This window comes from Labrus mixtus, chromosome 6 (assembly GCF_963584025.1).
Source record: "Labrus mixtus chromosome 6, fLabMix1.1, whole genome shotgun sequence".
NCBI lineage: Eukaryota > Metazoa > Chordata > Actinopteri > Labriformes > Labridae > Labrus > Labrus mixtus.
In genome coordinates this window covers 710,875-734,037 of record NC_083617.1, presented here as the reverse complement: position 1 = coordinate 734,037, position 23,163 = coordinate 710,875, and the positions used below count along the sequence as shown (strand labels likewise).

Genomic DNA, 23,163 nt, shown 5'->3' with positions numbered 1-23,163 from the left:
AAAAGCACTGTTACATACTGCTCCTTTAAGAAAAGCACTGTTACATACTGCTCCTTTAAGAAAAGCACTGTTACATACTGCTCCTTTAAGAAACGCACAGTTACATACTGCTCCTTTAAGAAAAGCACATTACATACTGCTCCTTTAAGAAAAGCACCGTTACATACTGCTCCTTTAAGAAAAGCACAGTTACATACTGCTCCTTTAAGAAACGCACCGTTACATACTGCTCCTTTAAGAAACGCACCGTTACATACTGCTCCTTTAAGAAAAGCACCGTTACATACTGCTCCTTTAAGAAACGCACCGTTACATACTGCTCCTTTAAGAAACGCACATTACATACTGCTCCTTTAAGAAAAGCACAGTTACATACTGCTCCTTTAAGAAAAGCACCGTTACATACTGCTCCTTTAAGAAAAGCACCGTTACATACTGCTCCTTTAAGAAAAGCACCGTTACATACTGCTCCTTTAAGAAAAGCACGTTACATACTGCTCCTTTAAGAAACGCACCGTTACATACTGCTCCTTTAAGAAACGCACATTACATACTGCTCCTTTAAGAAACGCACATTACATACTGCTCCTTTAAGAAACGCACCGTTACGTACTGCTCCTTTAAGAAACGCACAGTTACATACTGCTCCTTTAAGAAAAGCACAGTTACATACTGCTCCTTTAAGAAAAGCACAGTTACATACTGCTCCTTTAAGAAAAGCACGTTACATACTGCTCCTTTAAGAAACGCACATTACATACTGCTCCTTTAAGAAACGCACATTACATACTGCTCCTTTAAGAAACGCACCGTTACATACTGCTCCTTTAAGAAAAGCAGTTACATACGGCTCCTTTAAGAAAAGCACCGTTACATACTGCTCCTTTAAGAAAAGCACAGTTACATACTGCTCCTTTAAGAAAAGCAGTTACATACTGCTCCTTTAAGAAAAGCACCGTTACATACTGCTCCTTTAAGAAAAGCACTGTTACATACTGCTCCTTTAAGAAAAGCACAGTTACATACTGCTCCTTTAAGAAACGCACCGTTACATACTGCTCCTTTAAGAAAAGCACCGTTACATACTGCTCCTTTAAGAAAAGCACAGTTACATACTGCTCCTTTAAGAAACGCACCGTTACATACTGCTCCTTTAAGAAAAGCACAGTTACATACTGCTCCTTTAAGAAAAGCACAGTTACATACTGCTCCTTTAAGAAAAGCACCGTTACATACTGCTCCTTTAAGAAAAGCACCGTTACATACTGCTCCTTTAAGAAAAGCACCGTTACATACTGCTCCTTTAAGAAAAGCACCGTTACATACTGCTCCTTTAAGAAAAGCACAGTTACATACTGCTCCTTTAAGAAAAGCACCGTTACATACTGCTCCTTTAAGAAGTAACTGTTCAAACACGGAGACTGAATCACCGACGGACTCTCGAGGACATTTTTTTCTATTTTTGTTCCATTCAAATGACTTTAAATAAATAAACGTAGGGGGTATCTTACAGTTTGGTCGGCAGGTATGCAGGTGTGTCGTCTTTGCTTTTGATGATTTCGTTGCATTTGTCCAGAGTCTGGAACACCGTGAAGGTGTCCCCGATGCTGTACAGCGTAGCCAGGTTTTTAGCCAGCAGCTTCCTGGTTGGAGGTCCAGGAGCGCTGCTGATGAGTCCTGTGAGCTGCTCCACCAGCTTCTTCTGCTTCTCCTTCACATCCACCTGAAAACACACACAGTGTTCAAAACATGATGATAGAACTCCGTCACGATGAAGGACGATATCAAACGTAAAGCTGGACAGGTGAGCTGTTCGACTGGATTCACCTTATTTGCCGCCACGAGGACTTTATCCAGAAAGCGGAGCCACTCGAAGATGAAGACCGGCCTCTTGGCTTCTGTGATCTGGACCAAGGCGTCTTCATTGAGCAGCAGACTGTGAGCCAGCTCCATGATGATGAAGACCCTCAGACCCCGGAACACCTGGACTCTGATGGACTCTGATGGACCCCAGAACACCTGGACTCTGATGGACTCTGATGGACCCCCGAACACCTGGACTCTGATGGTCTCTGATGGACTGTGGTAGACTCTGATGGACCCCAGAACACCTGGACTCTGATGGACTCTGATGGACCCCAGAACACCTGGACTCTGATGGTCTCTGATGGACTGTGGTAGACTCTGATGGACCCCAGAACACCTGGACTCTGTTGGACTCTGATGGACTCTGATGGACTGTGGTGGACTCTGATGGACTCTGGTGGACTGGGAGGTTTGATGTCTTTTCTCTCACAGTCAGGTCATGACGTCATAACGTCATAGCAGCACTTCCGTGTGTGTTAACTGTTTCTCCTGCTCATCTGTGTTGACAGCTGTCAGCCTCCAGCTGTTGTTAGCCGTTAGCATCCTAAGCTAGCTAGAGGAACAAGCGGAAGTGCGGTCTTTCACTCCAACCTACACGGAGTTACAGATAACTAATGTCATCTTTTAAACATACACCTGTTCAGAAACACCCCATGAACCACATTATCTGGGTTATAAGGTGTAAAGTTTACGCTGTGGACGTAAGAATCCTACCTGAGCTTCGGTAACCAGGATGAATGACGACGAGGATCGGCGGTGTTGCATTAAAATCCGCCCGACGTGAAACCAGGCTGTACAATCATCACTCTCCAAAAGTTTACATTTATAACGAGAATAAAGTCGTAATATCAAGACAAGACAAAATATGTTATGATAGTAGAAGTTAGTCGTCTACCTTTTGGGGGAAAAAAACGTAATGTAACTAGGAAACAGGTTAGGTTCTTCTGACCTAAATACATTCTTAATATTTATAGAATGAGGAGGTAAAACGTGATTTGTTTAAAACAATATTAACGCATAGGATTTGTATGGGTTTCATAGTTTCTCGTTTCATTAATGATAAATTCCTACAATTAATATCCATAAATGGGTCCGGAATTAAATATTTGTCCTGTACGGTTGTTGTTGCTACTCGGAATGTATCTGAGGACGAACCAAAACAACAGAGGAGCGAATACAAACGTCGACCTGGAGAAGTATTTACTAACTGAATCTGATTTTTTGAACGTTTTTATTCCTTTCTGGTGGTCAACATGTCTGATGAGGAGGAGGACTACATGTCAGACGCCTTCCTCAGTAAAATGTAAGAATTATAAAAAGAACATTTATAACCAGGGACCGTGTGTGTCCACGTCCGGTGTTACGGTGTAAAGCGGGACCGTGTGTGTCCACGTCCGGTGTTACGGTGTAAAGCGGGACCGTGTGTGTCCACGTCCGGTGTTACGGTGTAAAGAGGGACCGTGTGTGTGCACGTCCGGTGTTACGGTGTAAAGCGGGACCGTGTGTGTCCACGTCCGGTGTTACGGTGTAAAGAGGGACCGTGTGTGTCCACGTCCGGTGTTACGGTGTAAAGAGGGACCGTGTGTGTGCACGTCCGGTGTTACGGTGTAAAGCGGGACCGTGTGTGTGCACGTCCGGTGTTACGGTGTAAAGCGGGACCGTGTGTGTGCACGTCCGGTGTTACGGTGTAAAGAGGGACCGTGTGTGTCCACGTCCGGTGTTACGGTGTAAAGAGGGACCGTGTGTGTCCACGTCCGGTGTTACGGTGTAAAGAGGGACCGTGTGTGTCCACGTCCGGTGTTACGGTGTAAAGAGGGACCGTGTGTGTGCACGTCCGGTGTTACGGTGTAAAGAGGGACCGTGTGTGTGCACGTCCGGTGTTACGGTGTAAAGAGGGACCGTGTTAACTGGTGACTTTCAGCCGGATGAGGATCTTTGGTCATCTGAGTTACAACATGTTAAAGACGTTTCCTAACGAGGGTTGTAGTCAAGACCAAACTAACCTAGACCAAGACCAAGACTAAGACCCCAGACCAAGACTAAGACTTTAAGGGAACGAGACTGAGACAAGACCAGGACCCCAGACCAAGACCAAGACTTTAAGGGAACGAGACTGAGACAAGACCAGGACCCCAGACCAAGACCAAGACTTTAAGGGAACAAGACTGAGACAAGACCCAGACCAGGGTAGGGTGACACCCAGACAAAACCAAGACTTTAAGGAATCGAGACTAAGAAAGGACCGAGACCGAGACCAAGTTTTGTCCGAGATCAAGACGAGACCAAAACATTTGGGGTTCGATGTCGACCGAGGTCACATTACGACTGTGTTTTAGTTATAGTACTTTTTTTTCTCACCGTGGTGGAAACAGTGGATATTGATTGTTTTTGACTCAGATCCTAATCGCAGTGCGGTTTCTCTTCAGACAGGATGTGAAACCAGGTGTCAGCATGGTGAGGAGGGTCAAAGAAGCGATGAAGAAGGAGAGCCAACATCAGGAGACGAACGTGAAGAACCGACAGAAGAGCTTCAAAGAGCAGGAGAAAGAAAGTAGAGAAGCGGCTTTACAAAACTCCCTCAGCAATCAGAACAAGGGCTTCGCTCTCCTGCAGAAGATGGGTTACAAAGCCGGTCAAGGCCTCGGGAAGCAGGGCGAGTTTGTGTTTTTATAAGTCTTTGTTATTCTTTAATGTTTTCACTTTTCATCACCTCTAATGTTCATGTGTGTGACCCCTTCAGGTGCAGGGAGGGTGGATCCTATTCCCCTAAATATTAAAACAGGTAAGATCTAGATTTTTATTTTTATTGATATTTTCAGAGTAAAACAAGACGAAAGAAAATAAAAAAGGTAACACGGGCCATACATTAGTCAAAATACACAAATCAGGGTTTTTCATTAAAGAAGAGTTACATTCTGTACAGTACATATTCCATTTATATATATATATATATTTATCCTTTTATATGTTGGTCAAACTTTAGCCTTAATCAGAAGGTCAGTCTCTCCATGCGGTGTATTTCATTGATTATTGTTAACCAATCATCCTTTGATGGGGGTTTGCCTGCAGCCATCTCCGTGTGATTGCTTTCTTAGCTGCAACCAGAAAGACTTTATAGATATTTATCATCTGACAGGTATAGTATGATAAAAGAGCAGTCCACGTTTATTCTAAACATGACACTCATTACTTCTGTAACCTCCTTCCTGTGACCTGTGAGCAATCCCAAAATATGTGAAAGTGATCTGCCATTGATTTATCACATTGCCTCCAACATTTGTTCTGACCCTGAGAACCCTGCTGCAAAAACTTCAACTTTGGGGTTAAAAAGAAACAAATTGAGTTCTTCCAGCAGAATTCCCACCAGGCCCTTGAACAGGTTGTTGTGACCTGATTGTTCAAAATGTCATTCCAGTCGTCCTCAGATATCTCCTGGCCGGATTCCCTCTCCCACTTCTGTCTGACCTGAGTAGTAGAGTGTTTTTTTGAATTCTGTAATCCTTTATATATCAGTGATATTAGATGTTTGAATATGTTAACCAGTAAGATCTGGATTTAAAGCGACAGTGTCTTTGTGTTCACACTCTGAATCAGACCGAGGGGGCATTGGAATGGAAGAGGTGAAGAAAAGAAAAGCAGAGGAAGAACTGGAAAACTATCGACAGAAAGCACGAGCCAGCCAACAGAATGAAATCAAATCTGTGGAAGACTTCAGGTGAAGTTTGTCTTCTCGATGCACCGTCTCGTTTTCTAAATGTTCTCCAGGTGTGTCAGAGTTTAATGTCGTGTTTCATCAGGTCAAGAGTACGGACGGAGAGAGAGGAGCGCAAGATCGAAGGAGATCTCAGGAGGAGTCGGAGAGCCTGCGAGCAGCTCGACAGTCAGAAGGTCAGACATCGCCGACCCGGCGACACGAGGGCGATTAAACAAGCAATTCTACAATTAAATGATCAGATGTTTTTATCCAAAGTAACGAACATCAGAGAGTAAGAGCAACACAAGAAGAGAGAGGAGACAACGACAGGAAGTGAGCAGAGGGGCTGACAGGAAGTGAGCAGAGGGGCTGACAGGAAGTGAGCAGAGGGGCTGACAGGAAGTGAGCAGAGGGGCTGACAGGAAGTGAGCAGAGGGGCTGACAGGAAGTGAGCAGAGGGGCTTACAGGAAGTGAGCAGAGGGGCTGACAGGAAGTGAGCAGAGGGGCTTACAGGAAGTGAGCAGAGGGGCTGACAGGAAGTGAGCAGAGGGGCTGACAGGAAGTGAGCAGATTGGCTGACAGGAAGTGAGTACATGTGCACTGAGCTGCTGAGACCTCCTACTCTTATCTCTTGTATTTATTGTCCATTGGACTTTAACTTCTTGGTGTAATCTCAGGTTGGACGTTTGTTTTTACTGCTGACTGCAGAACAAATCGCTCTCTCACAGCGAGAAGAAAGACGACCTTCAAACTTGAAAAAGAGACTTAAGATGATACAAGATGAAGACATATTTCTGCTCTGTTCAGTCTGAGCACTAAGCGAGTGAAGCAGGGGAACAAAATCAACACTTTGTTCACAATTCATTTTTCATTAAATCAGTAATTAGATCTTTAGCTTTGTGTGAAACCTTTTTTGGTTGAATCGTGTTTTCAGGGCATCAGCGTCCCCAGAGAGGACTGGTACTGGCCCAATGAGGAGGAGGATGCTCCTAAGGACGAGGAGGAGGAGGAGGAGGAAGAAGAAGAGGAGGAGGAGGAGGAGGAGGAAGAGACGGAGCAGTTAACTGTGAGTCTTCACCTTCTCCTTCAGTGTTATCATTTAAAATCTTAATATTTGAATCAATATAAATGTTGTTATCACCTTTCTTTAAAACGCGTCACAGAAACATGGAGTTCACTTGATTTTCTTCCTCTTCCTTCTCAGTCCTTTGACAAACTTCAGATCCTGACGTCCTACCTGAGAGGAGTCCATTTTTACTGTATTTGGTGCGGGACCACCTATAACGGTACGAGTGCTGACGACTGTACTGTAATCGTTGTCTCTGCTGGTGTTCTTTAAAACATGTTCTTTGTTCACAGACGAAGACGACTTATGCTCCAACTGTCCTGGAGACACCGCCGCAGACCACGAATGAAGCTGCACAGAAGACGTTAAAGAAATGTTTGTTAAAGAGCGCAGACAGATTTCATGTGAAACTCGAGCTCAGCTGTAAAAAAAAAAAAAAAAAAACTGTTGTGTGATCAGAATTAGGAGAACTTTTATACGGTGGCTGAGAAGTGCCAAACAGATTTACAAAGTGTGAAACCAAGCAGCAACCTCCAGTGCTGGAGTGTAACATCCTGCAGTTCCTGGAGTGTCCACTAGAGGCTGGCTGCAGAAGCACAGGAAGTCACATACACACCCATTCTAAAAAGCCTGTTTTTACAGCAGAGATTAACATGTTTACAGCCTGGTTCAAAAAACCAAATAGGTGTGATTAGCTCTCAGAGATTACAAGTCGGAATTCCGACTTCAAGAAGGGCGTTCCTGACCGGCAACTCAGTATTTCTGATTCACAAGATCAAATAAAACGCAACATAAAGACTCAGGTGGGCTCACCATAAACTCTGTAGAACACATTTAAAAGTGATCTACCTGATTTGTAAATGTGTGTCAGCGTTCGTCAAAGAGTTTCACACATTGTTTTTTTTTGGTATTCACTTCCCAGCCACCGTACATTTCTTCATCCTCCATCTGTCCTCCATCCTCAGAATCTCTGTTTGTACTGCACCTTTCTGGCTATTCAGGATATATTTTAAGTATTTATACTTTAAAAAGATTTGCTAAGTTTTTTTTAGACAAATATTTCAAGAGAAAGTCCAAACCTGTGTTTTCATTAAATGTTGTTTTTTTTAAGTTGTTTGTTTGAGTCGTCCTTCCTCGACTCACTATTCAATGAAATTCAAAAAGAACAGTTATAATAATAACTATAATAACACTGGCCTCAGGTTCAGGTGCCTGTATTTGTACCTGTAGGTACATTTAGCTGCAGTTAGTCACATGTACTTTATGAAGAACAGACAATACAGAAAACATATGAAGTGCAGATGCAGGTTACAGAACATTAGAATAAATAAATTAAACATTTAAGATTTATTTTCTTCATCTGGAGACAGGACATCGGACCGAGTCAGAAATCAGTGACCTGGGCTGACAACCATAAAGGATTCAGGCCTTCGCACACGGGGCGCGTGCAAATGAACCGTTTAAAAAGCATGAAACAGCTGTCAACGATTCATTTTAAAATCACGATTAATCGCTGAAAATCCAAAAGTTTTTGAGAAGTCGATGAGTCAACGATGGGCACAATCAGACGAATCTGACCTTGTCAGTCCTTAGTTGGGGACCGGACTAGACTCTTTTTCCTCAGGCACATTCACGACCAACTGACAACAACTCTGCGACCCACCTTTGGGTCCCGACCCACCAGTTGAGAACCACTGCCCATAAAAGATCGTTTGTATTCACAATCAAAAAACAGATGTTCTAAAGTTTCAGTTTCATAATGATAATTATGAATAAATATGTTTTTTAAATAATAAATGTGTCAGTTTTTATTGGAATACACTGAGAAGTGATATTTCCGAGGGCGCTTGAAGGCACCATGTGTGACGTTTACCGGGAAAACGAAACTTAAAGCTGCGGAGGGTTTGACAGAAAAAGCCGGACGTGGAAGCAGGGTGGACATAAAGACCAGACAGATGAACTGACGTTACATTAGGACTCTTTAGACTTCTTCTTATTATTTGAATGAAATGTTTTAGACATTCAAACAGCTGACGGAAGTATGGAGGCTGAAAACTACGTCGCTAAGTTGAATGAGCATGTGCAGAGGGCGCGCTGCCAGCTGAGATATGAAGACGTCGGCTCTGTCGGCCCTGACCACATTAAAACGTGAGTGGAAGAAGTTACCGAGCTGCAGAGTTATTCTGGACTGTAATATGATGAACAGCATGTTTATATTCTGCTGACTTTATGTCCTTCTGTTGAATTCACCCCCTCAGTGTTCACAGAATAATAACCATCCAGACATGGAGTTCATGACTTTGTAATAAACATGTCACAGTGTTGTTTACGTGAATATAATCCTAAAGTATCAGGAACTGTTAGTCCCAGGAGCTCAGAGGTAAAGGTTCCTCCTGCAGCACATTGTCATCTGTAGCTGCTTTTACATTCACAGTTTAGTTTGTACATCCTGTTAACATAACATATCATTCAGAGCGTTTACCTGCAGTTTGAAAAGTGGAATTGATGTGTTAGTCCGACTAAAACCAATCAGTGAGATGTGAGAACATGCTATGTTGAAGTGCTGGCTTCTCTGACAACAATGCAGCAGCCAGTATGTCCTCCTTCTAACTTTAGATTCTGCTCCTGAATGCTCTGGATTTGTTTGGACCAGAGAAGGTAGGCGCTTTTAAGACACGCCCCCACACGGCCGTTTTGGACGCCCCTCGGTTTGTCAGATATGAGAGCAGTTATCAGGTCAACAGGTGTTGCAGCGATGGAAGCGGGTCAAGAGAAGTGGTTCAGATAGAAGTGATTGTACCCGACCTAAAAAGCCTCTGCATGTTTCTAATAAGCTCCACGAGCAGAAACGTGCTCAAACTAGGATCAATATTGGAGATGCTTTTGAAAAATGGAGAGAGGTTAGAACACAGAAAGGTTTACAGACCCATGCAGAGCTGGATAAACACTGAAGCTTCAGAGTCCACCACATGGTGACTTGAGTGAGCATGGACTCTAGAGAGGAGGGGGGGAGACAGCTCTCTATGATGTTTAGAATTTAGACTGCAGTACACATTTTAAACACTAGGGGTCAGAGTTACATACTGCTCCTTTAAAATACATAAACATTTAAGTGTGAAGCTGTTTTTTAAATATTCACTCCTGGCTGTTCTCACATGCACCTCACAGCAGGAGACTATCCCTGTCAGACTGGGGGGGGGGGCGGGGGGGTCTCCTGAGGTAAGACATGACGTAAAAAAAACAAACTTGGAAATAGCAGATGAAGCAACATACGATGCTATAATGAGAATATTTGCCTTTATATCAATTCTTTGTTTAGTTCAACAGATCACATCAGCTCACTCTGACTTCCTGCAGAATAAATAGGAGGAGAAACTCTGGATAAAGTCTGAGAGAAACATTCAGCTGTTTGTGTTCACACATGATGCTCAGCATGAACACTTCAGGAGTTTTCTGCAGCTGTGAAAGCTCTAATAGAGGGGAGCCACAGTAACAGAGGTGAAACAAAGTCAGTGTGAATGTTGCAGCAGGTTTAACAGAACGCGCCGTTTGAGTGTGAAGCCGCTTTTAGACCGCAAATCGGCGCCATCATCAATCAGTCAATCAATCATTGTTTGTAAAGCGCAAGTGTTATCTGGAGACGCTTTACTAAAGATCGTATGGGATAATATGCAGGAAGGATTTCTCCTTTGTATTCCTCTCGTTCCTGTTGTCCACACTCAGTGTGACATGTTTCCTGTTTGATATAGTGTTTTATAATCTCCTCTCAGGTTTACCGTCAGGGCCATCCTGAATGGAAAGACGTATCCTGATGGCGTTGGGAAGAACAAGAAGGAAGCCAAACAGAACGCGGCTAAAAACGCCCTCAGAGGAGTGCTGGAGGACCAAACTGAAGCTGTGAGATAATCCTCTGTATGTTTTTATATTCTGTGATATAGAACACCTGCACACTGGCCTTGCATTTGATTTGTATCCTGTTCACAGACTGAAAAGACAGCAGACGTTCCCGCTTCACCGATCCATCAGTCAGGTACCAGCACGGTCAACTTCGTCAGTTGGCTCAATGAATATGGACAAAGACAAAGACTTCAAATACGAGCTGTGGAGTCAACACAAGTGGGAGCAAACTGCGCCCTGCAGTGAGTACGATCAGTGTCGTTTAGTCAGCATTTGAAGGTTTATAAAATAACGTCTTATTATTATAACATTATTCTATATTTTGTATATTCAAATATATATATTTTTTTATTTTACATTATATTTCTATATTACTGTATTTACGTGTGTTAGTAATTTGAGTGTTTATTGCATGGCCTTGTGGAACAGTCGTTACAATTCACTGCACATCTGTATGAGCATGTGACAAATAAAAATCTTGAATCTTGAATGTGCGATTGTTATCTCTGAAGCTTCGTGGTTGGTGATAAGGCGTATCCAGTGGCTACGGGAAAAACAAAAAAGGAAGCTAAAGAGGAAGCAGCCAAGCTTGTGTATCAGGAGATACGTGGCAGTAAAACCTCAGAGGTAAGTTAGGGATCATAGTGTGAATGGTGGTCACACTAGGGCGCGTAACCCTCCCCTCCATTTGTTGATGGCCTGTTTGAAGCCTTCAGTTCAGTATTTTGGGCGTCGCCATGTTGGTTTTCTAGGTGTGACGATATATGGATGAGAGGGCGGAGCTGAAGAGGAGCGAAGGGTTAGCAAACGCCAAGTTATCAAAGTCATACCGTCTGATTCAGTAGCCAGTAAATTAAAGATCATTGGGTTTGCCACAAAATGAGACAACATGGGGCTCTAAGAGGACAGACTCACTGCAGGAGACAGACTCTAGTGGACACTGGAGGAACTGCAGCTGTAAAGTTGGACATTTTAACATGGGGCTCTATGGGGACTGACTCACTGCAGGAGACAGACTCTAGTGGACACTGGAGGAACTGCAGCTGTAAAGTTGTACATTTTAACATAGAGCTCTATGAGGACTGACTCACTGCAGGAGACAGACTCTAGTGGACACTGGAGGAACTGCAGCTGTAAAGTTAGACATTTTAACATGGGGCTCTATGGGGACTGACTCACTGCAGGAGACAGACTCTAGTGGACACTGGAGGAACTGCAGCTGTAAAGTTAGACATTTTAACATGGGGCTCTATGGGGACTGACTCACTGCAGGAGACAGACTCTAGTGGACACTGGAAGAACTGCAGCTGTAAAGTTGGACATTTTAACATAGAGCTCTATGAGGACTGACTCACTGCAGGAGACAGACTCTAGTGGACACTGGAGGAACTGCAGCTGTAAAGTTAGACATTTTAACATAGAGCTCTATGAGGACTGACTCACTGCAGGAGACAGACTCTAGTGGACACTGGAAGAACTGCAGCTGTAAAGTTGGACATTTTAACATGGGGCTCTATGAGGACTGACTCACTGCAGGAGACAGACTCTAGTGGACACTGGAAGAACTGCAGCTGTAAAGTTGTTCATTTTAACATGGAGCTCTATGGGGACTGACTCACTGCAGGAGACAGACTCTAGTGGACACTGGAGGAACTGCAGCTGTAAAGTTAGACATTTTAACATAGAGCTCTATGAGGACTGACTCACTGCAGGAGACAGACTCTAGTGGACACTGGAAGAACTGCAGCTGTAAAGTTGGACATTTTAACATGGGGCTCTATGAGGACTGACTCACTGCAGGAGACAGACTCTAGTGGACACAGGAGGAACTGCAGTGTTTGTCACTTCCCCCTTGCCTCTTCTCTCAGCCCTGAAGGTTTTCCACTTGGTAATAATAGTTTCTCCGGGCTTCACTAAGGCCCTTAAAGATCATTTTCATGAGTTTGTTTTTTTTTCGTCACACAAGCTGCAGTTTAATAATTTTATTGTGAAACTTCTTTCTTAAGACAGGAGATGAGAAAAGCAGCTTTGCATCAAGTCAACAAGAAGCAGACGTCTGGTGAGAACAAACACGTGGGATGCAGTATTTTCTGATTGTAATTCAAAGATTTTTAATCTTCTCTGATTGTTTTTTTGGGTTACAGCGATAAGACAAAGAGTCCGAGTGTTAAAGATTTTCCCGAGACAAGCGTGATCGGACTCCTCAACAACTACTGCCAGAAATCAAAGCGCTTCCATGATTACGTGTTTGAGAGGAGATGTGGTCTTCCTAATAACCCTCAGTGAGTATGAACGACGAAAACACACTTTGAAAACTCCCCACTGACACGAGAGAGAACTTTTATATGTGTATCTGAACGTCTCTCAACAGGTTTTATTACAAAGTAGTGATCGACAAAAAGGAATACCTGGTTGGCGAGGGAAAGAGCGTGAAGGAAGCCAAACAGAACGCAGCTCAGCTTGCCTGGTCTGCTCTGCAGGAACAGTCTGACTTTGACAGCCAGGTAATGTAAGACCTTACCTTACGTCTTAATATCACTCTGAGTCTTTTATTTAACTATCAGGAACTCTCTCTTTACTGGAGTTAACTCAGGCCGCTTCACACCTCATCTGTTTAAACTAACTCCAGTACGTTTGCAAAGTCTGTGCGGTTTGTTACTGCTGTCAATCAAACCCGGGTGTGGACCAGACAACCGTACAGAAACCACTTGTAAAGGAGGGTCTCGGACTCTGGTGCAGTCCGTTTGTTTGTAGTGAGAACATGAACAGACCAAACCGCAGGAACATCACTGAACATTAAAGACCACAGGGTGGATGAGGAAGTCCTGGTTCAGGAGGATTATGTGGTCTTGGTTCAGGAGGATTCACATGGTCCTGGTTCTCCAGAACCAGAACTACGTTAATCCTCCTGAACCAGAACTACGTTAATCCTCCTGAACCAGGACCACGTTAATCCTCCTGAACCAGAACTACGATAATCCTCCTGAACCAGGACCACGTTAATCCTCCTGAACCAGGACCACGTGAATCCTCCTGAACCAGGACCACTTGAATCCTCCTGAACCAGGACAACGTTAATCCTCCTGAACCAGAACTACGATAATCCTCCTGAACCAGGACCACGTTAATCCTCCTGAACCAGGACCACGTGAATCCTCCTGAACCAGGACAACGTGAATCCTCCTGAACCAGGACCACGTGAATCCTCCTGAACCAGGACCACTTGAATCCTCCTGAACCAGGACAACGTTAATCCTCCTGAACCAGGACCACCTTAATCCTTCTAAACCAGGACCACGTGAATCCTCCTGAACCAGGACCACGTTAATCCTCCTGAACCAGGACAACGTGAATCCTCCTGAACCAGGACCACGTGAATCCTCCTGAACCAGGACCACTTGAATCCTCCTGAAACAGGACCACGTTAATCCTCCTGAACCAGGACCACGTGAATCCTCCTGGTCCTGGTTCAGGAGGATTAACATGGTCCTGGTTCAGGAGGATTAACGTGGTTAAAATGTTGTCCTTCCAGATATCTCCGGGGTCAGCTGTGTCTGAAGATTCTGCCCTCGCCAGTCCGTCCAAACCAACAAGCATAGAGTAAGACTACGATCAGGACACAAAGTCCAAAGTTCCCTCTGGGATTAATAAAGTATCTCTGATTCTGGAGTCGAGCTTGGTATCATACTAACATGTCTCTTTTTGTTTCTGAAGGGAGTCCTCTGATGCTAAGTCCCACAGCGTGCAGACAGCTTCCAGTGACTCCTTCATTGTTTTTGCAGATTCTCCGTCTCCTGCCCAAGATCAGGTGAGTCATCGGCCATGTGACCTCTCATACGTCATCACAGTTTAAAGGAGACATATGATGAAAAATCCTCTTCTTCAGTGTTTCTGAACATATATCTGTGTGACCTGAGAGTCTACTGACCCACAACTTGTGAAATAAACCATCCAGTCCTTTGTTTGTGGTCTGCATAAGTCTTACAACACAGAGGAAAATGCTCTGTTTCTAATGTGCTCTCCTTGTGATGTCACAGTGGGATTCTGGTAAAAAAAATAATCCCCTGATATCTCCACCCATAGACTCCACCTCCAGACTAGAACAAAACTTTTGCACAGGTCGGCCATTTTTATTCTCTCTACAGAGGAGTGATGTCTACTGGGAAAACTCAGGGGGGGAGGGGGGCTCATTGCATTTAAAGAGACACACACACCAAAACGGAGCGTTCTGAGAGAGCTGGTTTATACAGGGTCACAAACCTCTTCTGGTGCTTGATTCATGTTATATTTTGATCAAAGCACAGATGTTTCATTTAGACCACAGGGGACTGTTTGAAAAGGTGGAGGAGGGGACTGTTTGAAAAGGTGGAGGAGGAGACTGTTTGAAAAGGTGGAGGAGGGGGCTGTTTGAAAAGGTGGAGGAGGGGACTGTTTGAAAAGGTGGAGGAGGGGGACTGTTTGAAAAGGTGGAGGAGGGAGATAATATGTCCTCTTTAAGTCTCTCTCTGTTTCAGAAGTTTTATGAAGTCTTTTTTAGTCATCTCAAAGTTTAAGATTGGGAGAATGTGAATTTATGGACTTCTTCAGGCCTCCTCTCATGTTTTATGTCCTGAAAGTCTGTCTGCTCAAAGATCATTCTTCGATCTTCTTGTTCCAAAGATTCAGAGTCCTGCAGTGAAGCCGAAAATAAAGTAAGACTTTTTTTTCTTTAAAGCTGCAGCACATTTTATTTGACCCGACGCGATGACCGATCCATTTTCTTCTTTGTTAGAATTGCAGCAAACTTCAAGAATGCCCTGAGACAAAGCAAAGAGGTAAAGTGAGAAGATGTGAATCCTTCTCGTATTTTATGTGTTAAACATTTCAATCAGTTTGTCGTGACTTTACTTTGATCTTTTAGGATTTGGTTAACTTCAACGGAGAGAATCAAACGAATACGCCGAGTGAGAAATCAGCAAAGCAGTCAGTCGCTTCCAGGTACGAGAACTAAAACATCAACATTGCACATATGTTTTGTGTATATCACTGTTTATGCACTCCTGTGACGACTACCAGAGCTGGACCCAAAGACGAGGTCAGACGAGGGGGATGAAGGGAGTCCTGGTGACGAGGGCGCTGTAGGGTGGACTGAGGCCGGGCAGTGGTGGAGTCACCGGAGAAACAGGGAAACAGGGTTAGATCCCTGACTAAGCACTTTGGAAAACTGGTGCAGGCATTAGAGAGCTGAGATACCGCTGAAGCAGCAGACATGAACTGGCAACCAGAGGACTATCTAGAGCGAGTTTCCCTGCATTCATGTGGTGTCGGACACGACGCAAAAACAAGTTTCCAGGTTGTTAAATGCACATGAACCTGCTCAAGTTTAAGGTTAAAGTTATCCTTAGATCCTCGTCAAGAAAGTCTTCACTAGCTTCACAAATAAAATCATCTGAGGAAAGACTCACTCCGTCCTCTCTGTTAACTTCGGCAGGTTTTTATCCACGTTTGACTTCATAGATCGTCTCGGCAAAGGAGGCTTCGGTCGTGTCTTCAAGGCGAGACAAATACTACTGGACAAGTATTACGCTGTGAAGGTCGTCCGCTGCAAAGAGTAGGTGATTCATTCTGCAGGAAATCTGCTCCACAGGCCGTGCAAGTGTCCTAACAAAAGTCTTATTGTTTTGTCTTTTGCACCAGGAAAGCTCTGAGAGAGGTGGCGGCGTTGTCCGACCTCAATCACAGCAACATCGTGCGATACTACACCTGCTGGCTGGAGGATTCAGGGTACCAGGGGGACAGTGCAGCAGACAGTTCCAGCAGCACACAGTCAGACCCATCCAGCGGTTTAAATCCTCAACATGCTTTCATCTGGATCGACTGAAGATAACCGTTTCTCCGTTCTTCTGTTCCAGGTCGACTGGTAGTTCAGCCTCAAAGTTCCTCTACATTCAGATGGAGCTGTGCTACTCGAGCAATCTCCGGATGTGGATCTACGAGAAGAACATGCAGAGTGTGAAGAAATCTTTGAAAGATTCCCACAGACGAGAGGAGAGTCTGAGTATTGCTAAGCAGATCATCAGTGGGGTCGAGTACTTCCACTCCATGAAGTTCATCCACAGAGACCTGAAGGTGAGTTGAAGGTCATAAAATAATGCATCAGGTCAAATCAGCCGTGAAGCTTCACGTTTTGTTTTGTCTCCCACTGTCAGCCTGCTAATATCATGTTCGGGAATGACGGGAAAGTGAAGATCGGAGACTTTGGTCTGGTCACGGATGAGAATGATGACGATGCTGAGAACCTGATGGAGAGAACCATGTGCAAAGGGACGCACACGTACATGGCTCCTGAGCAGGTGAGCCGGTCTGTCCCCAGTACGGAGGAAACCTCTTCCCACTCACAAGAAAGCATCTCAGCTTATTGCACTAAACAAGATCTCTAAACCGAGCCAGTTCCACTTCTCCCCCCACAACCGGATTCAGATCAGGGAGGGTAAAATCACTCTTAGCAAACCTCACATCACAGGAACATGTGAAAACATCATCTGTAGAACCATCAGATAATCAGGTTTTAGTATCTGAAGGGGAAAGGCAGGGGCCAGGTCGGAACCAGGCAGAGGGTCAAAACCACAGCTCAGTGAGCAGGTACACTCACACTGAGAGATCACCACTTAGAAACATCCAACAGCCCGAGAGGCGAGCAGACAGTTTGTAAAAACGTTTTTATATAACAGCCTACATGCTCCCGTTTTGCGCTCATTAAGATCTCATCTGAACAGATTTCTGGCATTCAGACGACTAATTATAAAAGCCATGTTCAGTATTCTCAGAAGTAAGCGATGCCTTCTTTGTGAGTTCACCTCTGAAGAGTTTTCTTCTTGTTTTTCCAACAGAGGGACAGGAAAACGTACGATCGGAAAGTGGACATCTTTGCTCTGGGGTTGATTTATTTTGAACTCCTTTGGAACTTCTCCACCGGACACGAAAGGAAAGAGGTGAGTCATGACCAAGACCACATAGAACCAAGACTGAGGCAAGACCACACAATATCAAGACTGAGGCAAGACCACATAGTAACAAGACTGAGACAAGACCACAGAGTACCAAGACTGAGGCAAGACCACAGAGTACCAAGACTGAGGCAAGACCACAGAGTTCCAAGACTGAGACAAGACCACAGAGTACCAAGACTGAGGCAAGACCACACAGTATCAAGACTGAGACAAGACCAGAGAGTACCAAGACTGAGGCAAGACCACAGAGTACCAAGACTGAGGCAAGACCACACAATATCAAGACTGAGGCAAGACCACAGAGTACCAAGACTGAGACAAGACCACAGAGTACCAAGACTGAGGCAAGACCACAGAGTTCCAAGACTGAGGCAAGACCACACAGTATCAAGACTGAGACAAGACCAGAGAGTACCAAGACTGAGACAAGACCACAGAGTACCAAGACTGAGGCAAGACCACACAGTATCAAGACTGAGACAAGACCACAGAGTACCAAGACTGAGACAAGACCACACAGTATCAAGACTGAGACAAGACCACAGAGTACTAAGACTGAGGCAAGACCACACAGTATCAAGACTGAGACAAGACCACAGAGTACCAAGACTGAGACAAGACCACACAGTATCAAGACTGAGACAAGACCACAGAGTACTAAGACTGAGACAAGACCACAGAGTACCAAGACTGAGACAAGACCACAGAGTACTAAGACTGAGACAAGACCACACAGTATCAAGACTGAGACAAGACCACACAGTACCAAGACTGAGACAAGACCACACAGTATCAAGACTGAGACAAGACCACAGAGTACTAAGACTGAGACAAGACCACAGAGTACTAAGACTGAGACAAGACCACACAGTACCAAGACTGAGACAAGACCACACAGTACCAAGACTGAGGCAAGACCACACAGTATCAAGACTGAGACAAGACCACAGAGTACTAAGACTGAGGCAAGACCACAGAGTACCAAGACTGAGACAAGACCACAGAGTACTAAGACTGAGACAAGACCACACAGTACCAAGACTGAGGCAAGACCACAGAGTACTAAGACTGAGACAAGACCACACAGTACCAAGACTGAGACAAGACCACACAGTACCAAGACTGAGACAAGACCACAGAGTACCAAGACTGAGACAAGACCACAGAGTATCAAGACTGAGACAAGACCACAGAGTACCAAGACTGAGACAAGGATTTGAGCAATAAAGAGAAACATGGCGGCCATGTGAATAAGGTGAATTACAATGTTCTTTTTTGTTCTGCATGTTTTCCAGGTTTGGGAAGACGTCAGAAACCAGAAACCTCCTCAAGGATTCTCACACAAATTCCCCCTTGAGGTACACCTTTTGATTGACACTTCATTTGACCAATCAGTATCTTCCATTAACTGTTCCTAGGCTGCTGTAGCCAATGAGAGCCTCTCTTGCTTTATGTGCAGAGGCAGTGTTTCTTTGATAAACACTTTGGCAGGCGCGTAGCCACATTACTGTGAAACGATTTTGTGGAGGTCACAGTTACAAGTTCTTGTTTCTCGTTGCAGAGCCAGGTAATAAAGTCGATGCTGTGTGTGAAACCAGACGAGCGACCTGAAGCGAGTCGTCTGAAGAGTGACCTGGAGGAGTGTTCTCGTATACTGACAGCCCTTAAAGAATCTCGTTGTGACAATAAGACGTTCTGATGATGTGTCTTTAAACTACAGATGGGGGCCGGTCCTAACTATTACAACGTGTCCTAACAGCACGCAACGCGAGTGAGCGCCAGCGACAAAATCAGCTTCATTCTATTGTTTCCTATTGGAGTGTCCTAACCGCCGTTTCATCCCCGACGCCCCGTTTCTGTTTTCCTCTCTGTCGCTGACGTAGGAAGGAGGGGGCTCTACAACGCTCTGACTCTCCTCCCTCAGCACAGCTCGTTAGCTTGTTAGCTTGTTAGCCCGTTTTACAAAGCGGGGATAGTGGAGCATTAATAATATCCACATCATGATTTAAATGTTGACCTTTGACCTGTGTCAACACCAGAGACGATCTTTATTCAGCTGACCGCGAGACGTTTACTGACAAGCCTTACTTATTTAGCAATGAGTAAGGTCTTTTACCTGCTTTATGTAACATAACAATGAGTAAGGTCTTTTACCTGCTTTTTGTAACATAACAATGAGTAAGGTCTTTTACCTGCTTTTTGTAAAGTGTCTCGAGATAACACTTGTTATGAGTTGACGCTATACAAATAAAAATTGATTGATTGATTGATAGATTGATTGATTGATTGATTGAGTGTTGAGATTTGAGTCGACAACTCGTCAATACAAAGCACACTTCAGTTTGTCCACCTTCAAAATAAAAGCACCACACTTTGGACAGAGTGTGTGATCGTGCGCAATGCGACATCCAACACTTGCGTGCTGTTAGGACACGGTGTCATGTGACTGCAGTGATTTGAGCTGACTGCGATCATTTAGAACTTTTTGAAGATGCCAAAGTTGATGAAAAACAAACAAAAATACCGTCTTTCTATCATGAGTTTTACCCGTTCAGGTTAGACTGGGGCGTCTTGAAAGACCCTGTAATTTTTAGCCTTGTACCTTATTGAAGAATTTGCACCCCAACTTACGATGCACTTATTCTGTTTCTATTATCACTGTCAGGAACGAAACGTGGCCTCTAGGAACCATCTTACAAAGGTTTTTTTTTTCAGGTCATGTGACTCTGTTTGATGTTTCCTCGAACAGAAGACGATGGCAGAGAGGTTCAGACTATTGGGTCTACTTTACAAAAGCAGGTGAACAAACTCTGAGTGTAATCCTGGACTCAGACTTTGAGTTTCCGTCTCAGGGTCTTTGTTAAACACATGAGAGGGAGTTCTTAAAAAGGCAGCACTAATAGTGCTCAGATAATACCTCTCTCCTGGCAATGGAAAACAACAACAGAGCCTTAAGTTGAAAAATGTACGCGTGCAAAGCAACAGATTATATCTTTTGAACATATTAAAGAGTTATTAGTTATCCAGCAGACATCGGGGCGGTTTGCAGTGTCAGCACCTCCTGGTCACCTCCCTTTGGAGGTTTTCTGGGCACGCCCAACTGGAAGGAGACCCGGGGTAGACCCAGAGTTCACTGGAGGTAAATAAATATCCCATCTGGCCTGGGAACGCCTCGGGATCTTCCAGGAGGAGCTGGAAAATGTTGCTGGGGAGAGGGACGTCTGGGTTGACCTGATTAGTCTGCTGCCATCGCGACCAGACCTCGGATAAGAGGACGAAAATTGAGGGATGGATGGCTAACAAAATTAACACATTTTTTAGCTTCATCCAGTCATTTAACGTTCACCTAACTTTGATTCCCTAGTTGGTAATTAAAGTTCTCAAATCCTAACGTACTTTTAGGTTTCAGATGTATTGATTCAGCTGTAACACAGCGTCGGAAACAAACTGCGGCTGGAAACAACGATGAGCAAAGATATGAACCGAGTTAATAAAGTTTTGACCTGTGAATATGACCTGTCTGAACCACTAAAACCATCAGAAGGAATACCAGTTTAAAAGAACACAAGTAACATATGTAGGTTTTTAAACATGTTTTTTAATTGGTGTAAGAACAACTTCTTACATTTCATCTGGTGAAAACAAAACCCAGCGTTCTCCTACTTTAGGTGAGAGGTCACGTATTCCAGAGAAAAAGACCCAGACAGAGTGATGGAGATCTTTTCTCAACCTTTAAGTATACTCGCTTTTAGCTACGCATGCACAAACGCATGACATCAGCCTCGCCTATCCTGTGCTGATTTAGAGTGTTGGTTGTGCACGTCCTCAGAAATTAACACTACGCGAGATTCAATATGCATATAACTAGCTGCTCTATGATGTGTCATTGCCGTTGCCTAGCAACAAACAAGCATACCAAGTATGTTAACATTTACGTTCACAATGCAGCAGGTTGTCTACGCGTACGCGTGGCTCAAAGTGTATATTTGAGACTTACTGGGTTTCTTAACATCCTGATTGGATGCATTGTGCTGCTAATCACACAGCTACTCACCAGAGATGTGTGCGCTCAGTCGAATTAACGGTTAACGACATCACGCTCGCTAGTCGGCGACAGAGTTACAAGTCGGTTAAACGACTCCTTAATATTTTACATGTTGGCTTTTCAAATGTAGTTAAACTGCAATGCAGACACTCACCACTAGCTGGTGCTGTCGCCATGGACGGGCTGTCGCTCCGGTTAATGTGCCCGCTCTCCTCGCTCGAGTACCAGGATGTAAACAAGCACAGTGAACAGATCTCGTTGGAGCAGAGCGGTTTGGCAGTTTAGAAAAAAGAGGATCAAATGAACGTAGCCCCAACATGTGGACGCTAACCTGCAGGGAGGACCGAAGGCTGGCAGTGCTAGCATTGCTAATGTTAGCATCACTGGCTAAACCAAATTACCTGGTTAACCAGGCAAACAATTCTAGATGATTTGTGGTCACATCTCCTGGCAACGGAAATCGTGTGGTAATATACGTAACGTGACAAACGTCAGCGTATTTTTCATCTCGTGATCTCAGATTTTTCTTCTTTGAGACGGCCCTGGTAGTCCGTCACGTTACGATCATTTGGAAGTGTGAAGAATAAAATGAATGAATTATGGGTAATTATCGTGACTGTTTGTTTAATCGTGTTCTAACGTACGTGAAGCCTTTAATCATGACTGAGGAAACATTTTATGTCCTGAGGGTTTTCATCGTGTGCTGGTCTTGAGATATTTGATTCTGATTGGTTAATGTGTTTACAGTGATGTCAAATCACAACCTTTGTTTTTAATAAAGAGGCTGAACTGGGCTGTGATCGTCTGTTTTGTTTTGAAAAGAATCTGATCTCTGAGTTCTTACGGTTTGAAAACATGGACTGTGTCTGAAATCACGCTACCCTCTACACGGGGATCACCACCACCACCAGGGTCTAGACTCCATCAGGGGGTGTCACCATCACCAGGGTCTAGACTCCATCAAGGGGGGTGTCACCACCACCAGGGTCTAGACTCCATCAGGGGGTGTCACCATCACCAGGGTCTAGACTCCATCAAGGGGGGTGTCACCACCACCAGGGTCTAGACTCCATCAGGGGGGGTGTCACCACCACCACCAGGGTCTAGACTCCATCAGGGGGTGTCACCATCACCAGGGTCTAGACTCCATCAAGGGGGGTGTCACCACCACCAGGGTCTAGACTCCATCAGGGGGGGTGTCACCACCACCACCAGGGTCTAGACTCCATCAGGGGGTGTCACCATCACCAGGGTCTAGACTCCATCAAGGGGGGTGTCACCACCACCACCAGGGTCTAGACTCCATCAGGGGGTGTCACCACCACCAGGGTCTAGACTCCATCAGGGGGTATCACCATCACCATGGTCTAGACTCCATCAAGGGGGGTGTCACCACCACCACCAGGGTCTAGACTCCATCAGGGGGTATCACCATCACCAGGGTTTAGACTCCATCAGGGGGGGTGTCAACACCACCACCAGGGTCTAGACTCCATTAGGGGGTATCACCATCACCAGGGTCTAGATTCCATCAGGGGGCGTGTCACCACCACTCCATCAGGGGGTATCACCATCACCATGGTCTAGACTCCATCAAGGGGGGTG

General features: G+C 44.7%; 3 protein-coding genes across 5 annotated transcripts in view; 2 read left to right on the top strand and 1 right to left on the bottom strand.

The window, feature by feature from the left end:
- The window catches only part of heatr5b (HEAT repeat containing 5B), a 59,765-nt gene extending 57,784 nt beyond the window's left edge, over window positions 1-1,981 (bottom strand). For both annotated transcript variants that reach the window (XM_061039402.1, XM_061039403.1), the window contains exons 1-2: window positions 1,828-1,981; window positions 1,512-1,723 (exon numbers count right to left, since the gene is read on the bottom strand). In XM_061039402.1, the coding sequence (XP_060895385.1) occupies window positions 1,512-1,723; window positions 1,828-1,953 (338 nt within the window). In that variant the 5' untranslated portion in view covers window positions 1,954-1,981. The remainder of the gene's footprint in view (window positions 1-1,511; window positions 1,724-1,827) is intronic.
- A 1,030-nt stretch (window positions 1,982-3,011) lies between these two features.
- gpatch11 (G patch domain containing 11) lies at window positions 3,012-7,737 on the top strand. Of its 2 annotated transcripts, none has more exons than XM_061039404.1 (8): window positions 3,012-3,169; window positions 4,293-4,519; window positions 4,607-4,648; window positions 5,461-5,581; window positions 5,664-5,754; window positions 6,496-6,627; window positions 6,766-6,847; window positions 6,921-7,737. In XM_061039404.1, exons 1-8 carry the CDS (start codon window positions 3,120-3,122, stop codon window positions 6,974-6,976), a joined length of 801 nt encoding a protein of 266 aa, XP_060895387.1. In that variant the 5' UTR covers window positions 3,012-3,119; the 3' UTR covers window positions 6,977-7,737. The 2 variants fall into 2 exon arrangements, with proteins under 2 accessions (XP_060895387.1, XP_060895388.1); XM_061039405.1 differs by having other exon boundaries at window positions 3,034-3,169; window positions 4,297-4,519.
- Window positions 7,738-8,522: 785 nt separating this feature from the next.
- On the top strand, window positions 8,523-22,351 carry eif2ak2 (eukaryotic translation initiation factor 2-alpha kinase 2). Its single transcript, XM_061039390.1, has 19 exons — window positions 8,523-8,775; window positions 10,398-10,524; window positions 10,612-10,766; window positions 11,037-11,151; window positions 12,531-12,583; window positions 12,669-12,806; window positions 12,896-13,028; window positions 14,057-14,124; window positions 14,239-14,332; window positions 15,184-15,215; window positions 15,296-15,338; window positions 15,425-15,501; window positions 15,995-16,114; window positions 16,201-16,329; window positions 16,416-16,632; window positions 16,713-16,856; window positions 17,394-17,495; window positions 18,809-18,871; window positions 19,075-22,351. The coding sequence occupies exons 1-19, from the start codon at window positions 8,669-8,671 to the stop codon at window positions 19,210-19,212; spliced, it is 2,055 nt and encodes a 684-aa protein (XP_060895373.1). The 5' UTR covers window positions 8,523-8,668; the 3' UTR covers window positions 19,213-22,351.
- Window positions 22,352-23,163: the final 812 nt, after the last annotated feature.

Excerpts from the sequence above, each read along its gene's own strand:
- gpatch11 (XM_061039404.1), top strand. The coding sequence starts at position 3,120 with ATGTCTGATGAGGAGGAGGACTACATGTCAGACGCCTTCCTCAGTAAA. Across the intron at positions 4,649-5,460 it reads TCCCCTAAATATTAAAACAG|ACCGAGGGGGCATTGGAATG; the intron begins GTAAGATCTAGA and ends ACTCTGAATCAG. Across the intron at positions 5,582-5,663 it reads AAATCTGTGGAAGACTTCAG|GTCAAGAGTACGGACGGAGA; the intron begins GTGAAGTTTGTC and ends GTGTTTCATCAG.
- eif2ak2 (XM_061039390.1), top strand. The coding sequence starts at position 8,669 with ATGGAGGCTGAAAACTACGTCGCTAAGTTGAATGAGCATGTGCAGAGG. Across the intron at positions 10,525-10,611 it reads TGGAGGACCAAACTGAAGCT|ACTGAAAAGACAGCAGACGT; the intron begins GTGAGATAATCC and ends TCCTGTTCACAG. Across the intron at positions 14,125-14,238 it reads TCCAAACCAACAAGCATAGA|GGAGTCCTCTGATGCTAAGT; the intron begins GTAAGACTACGA and ends TTGTTTCTGAAG.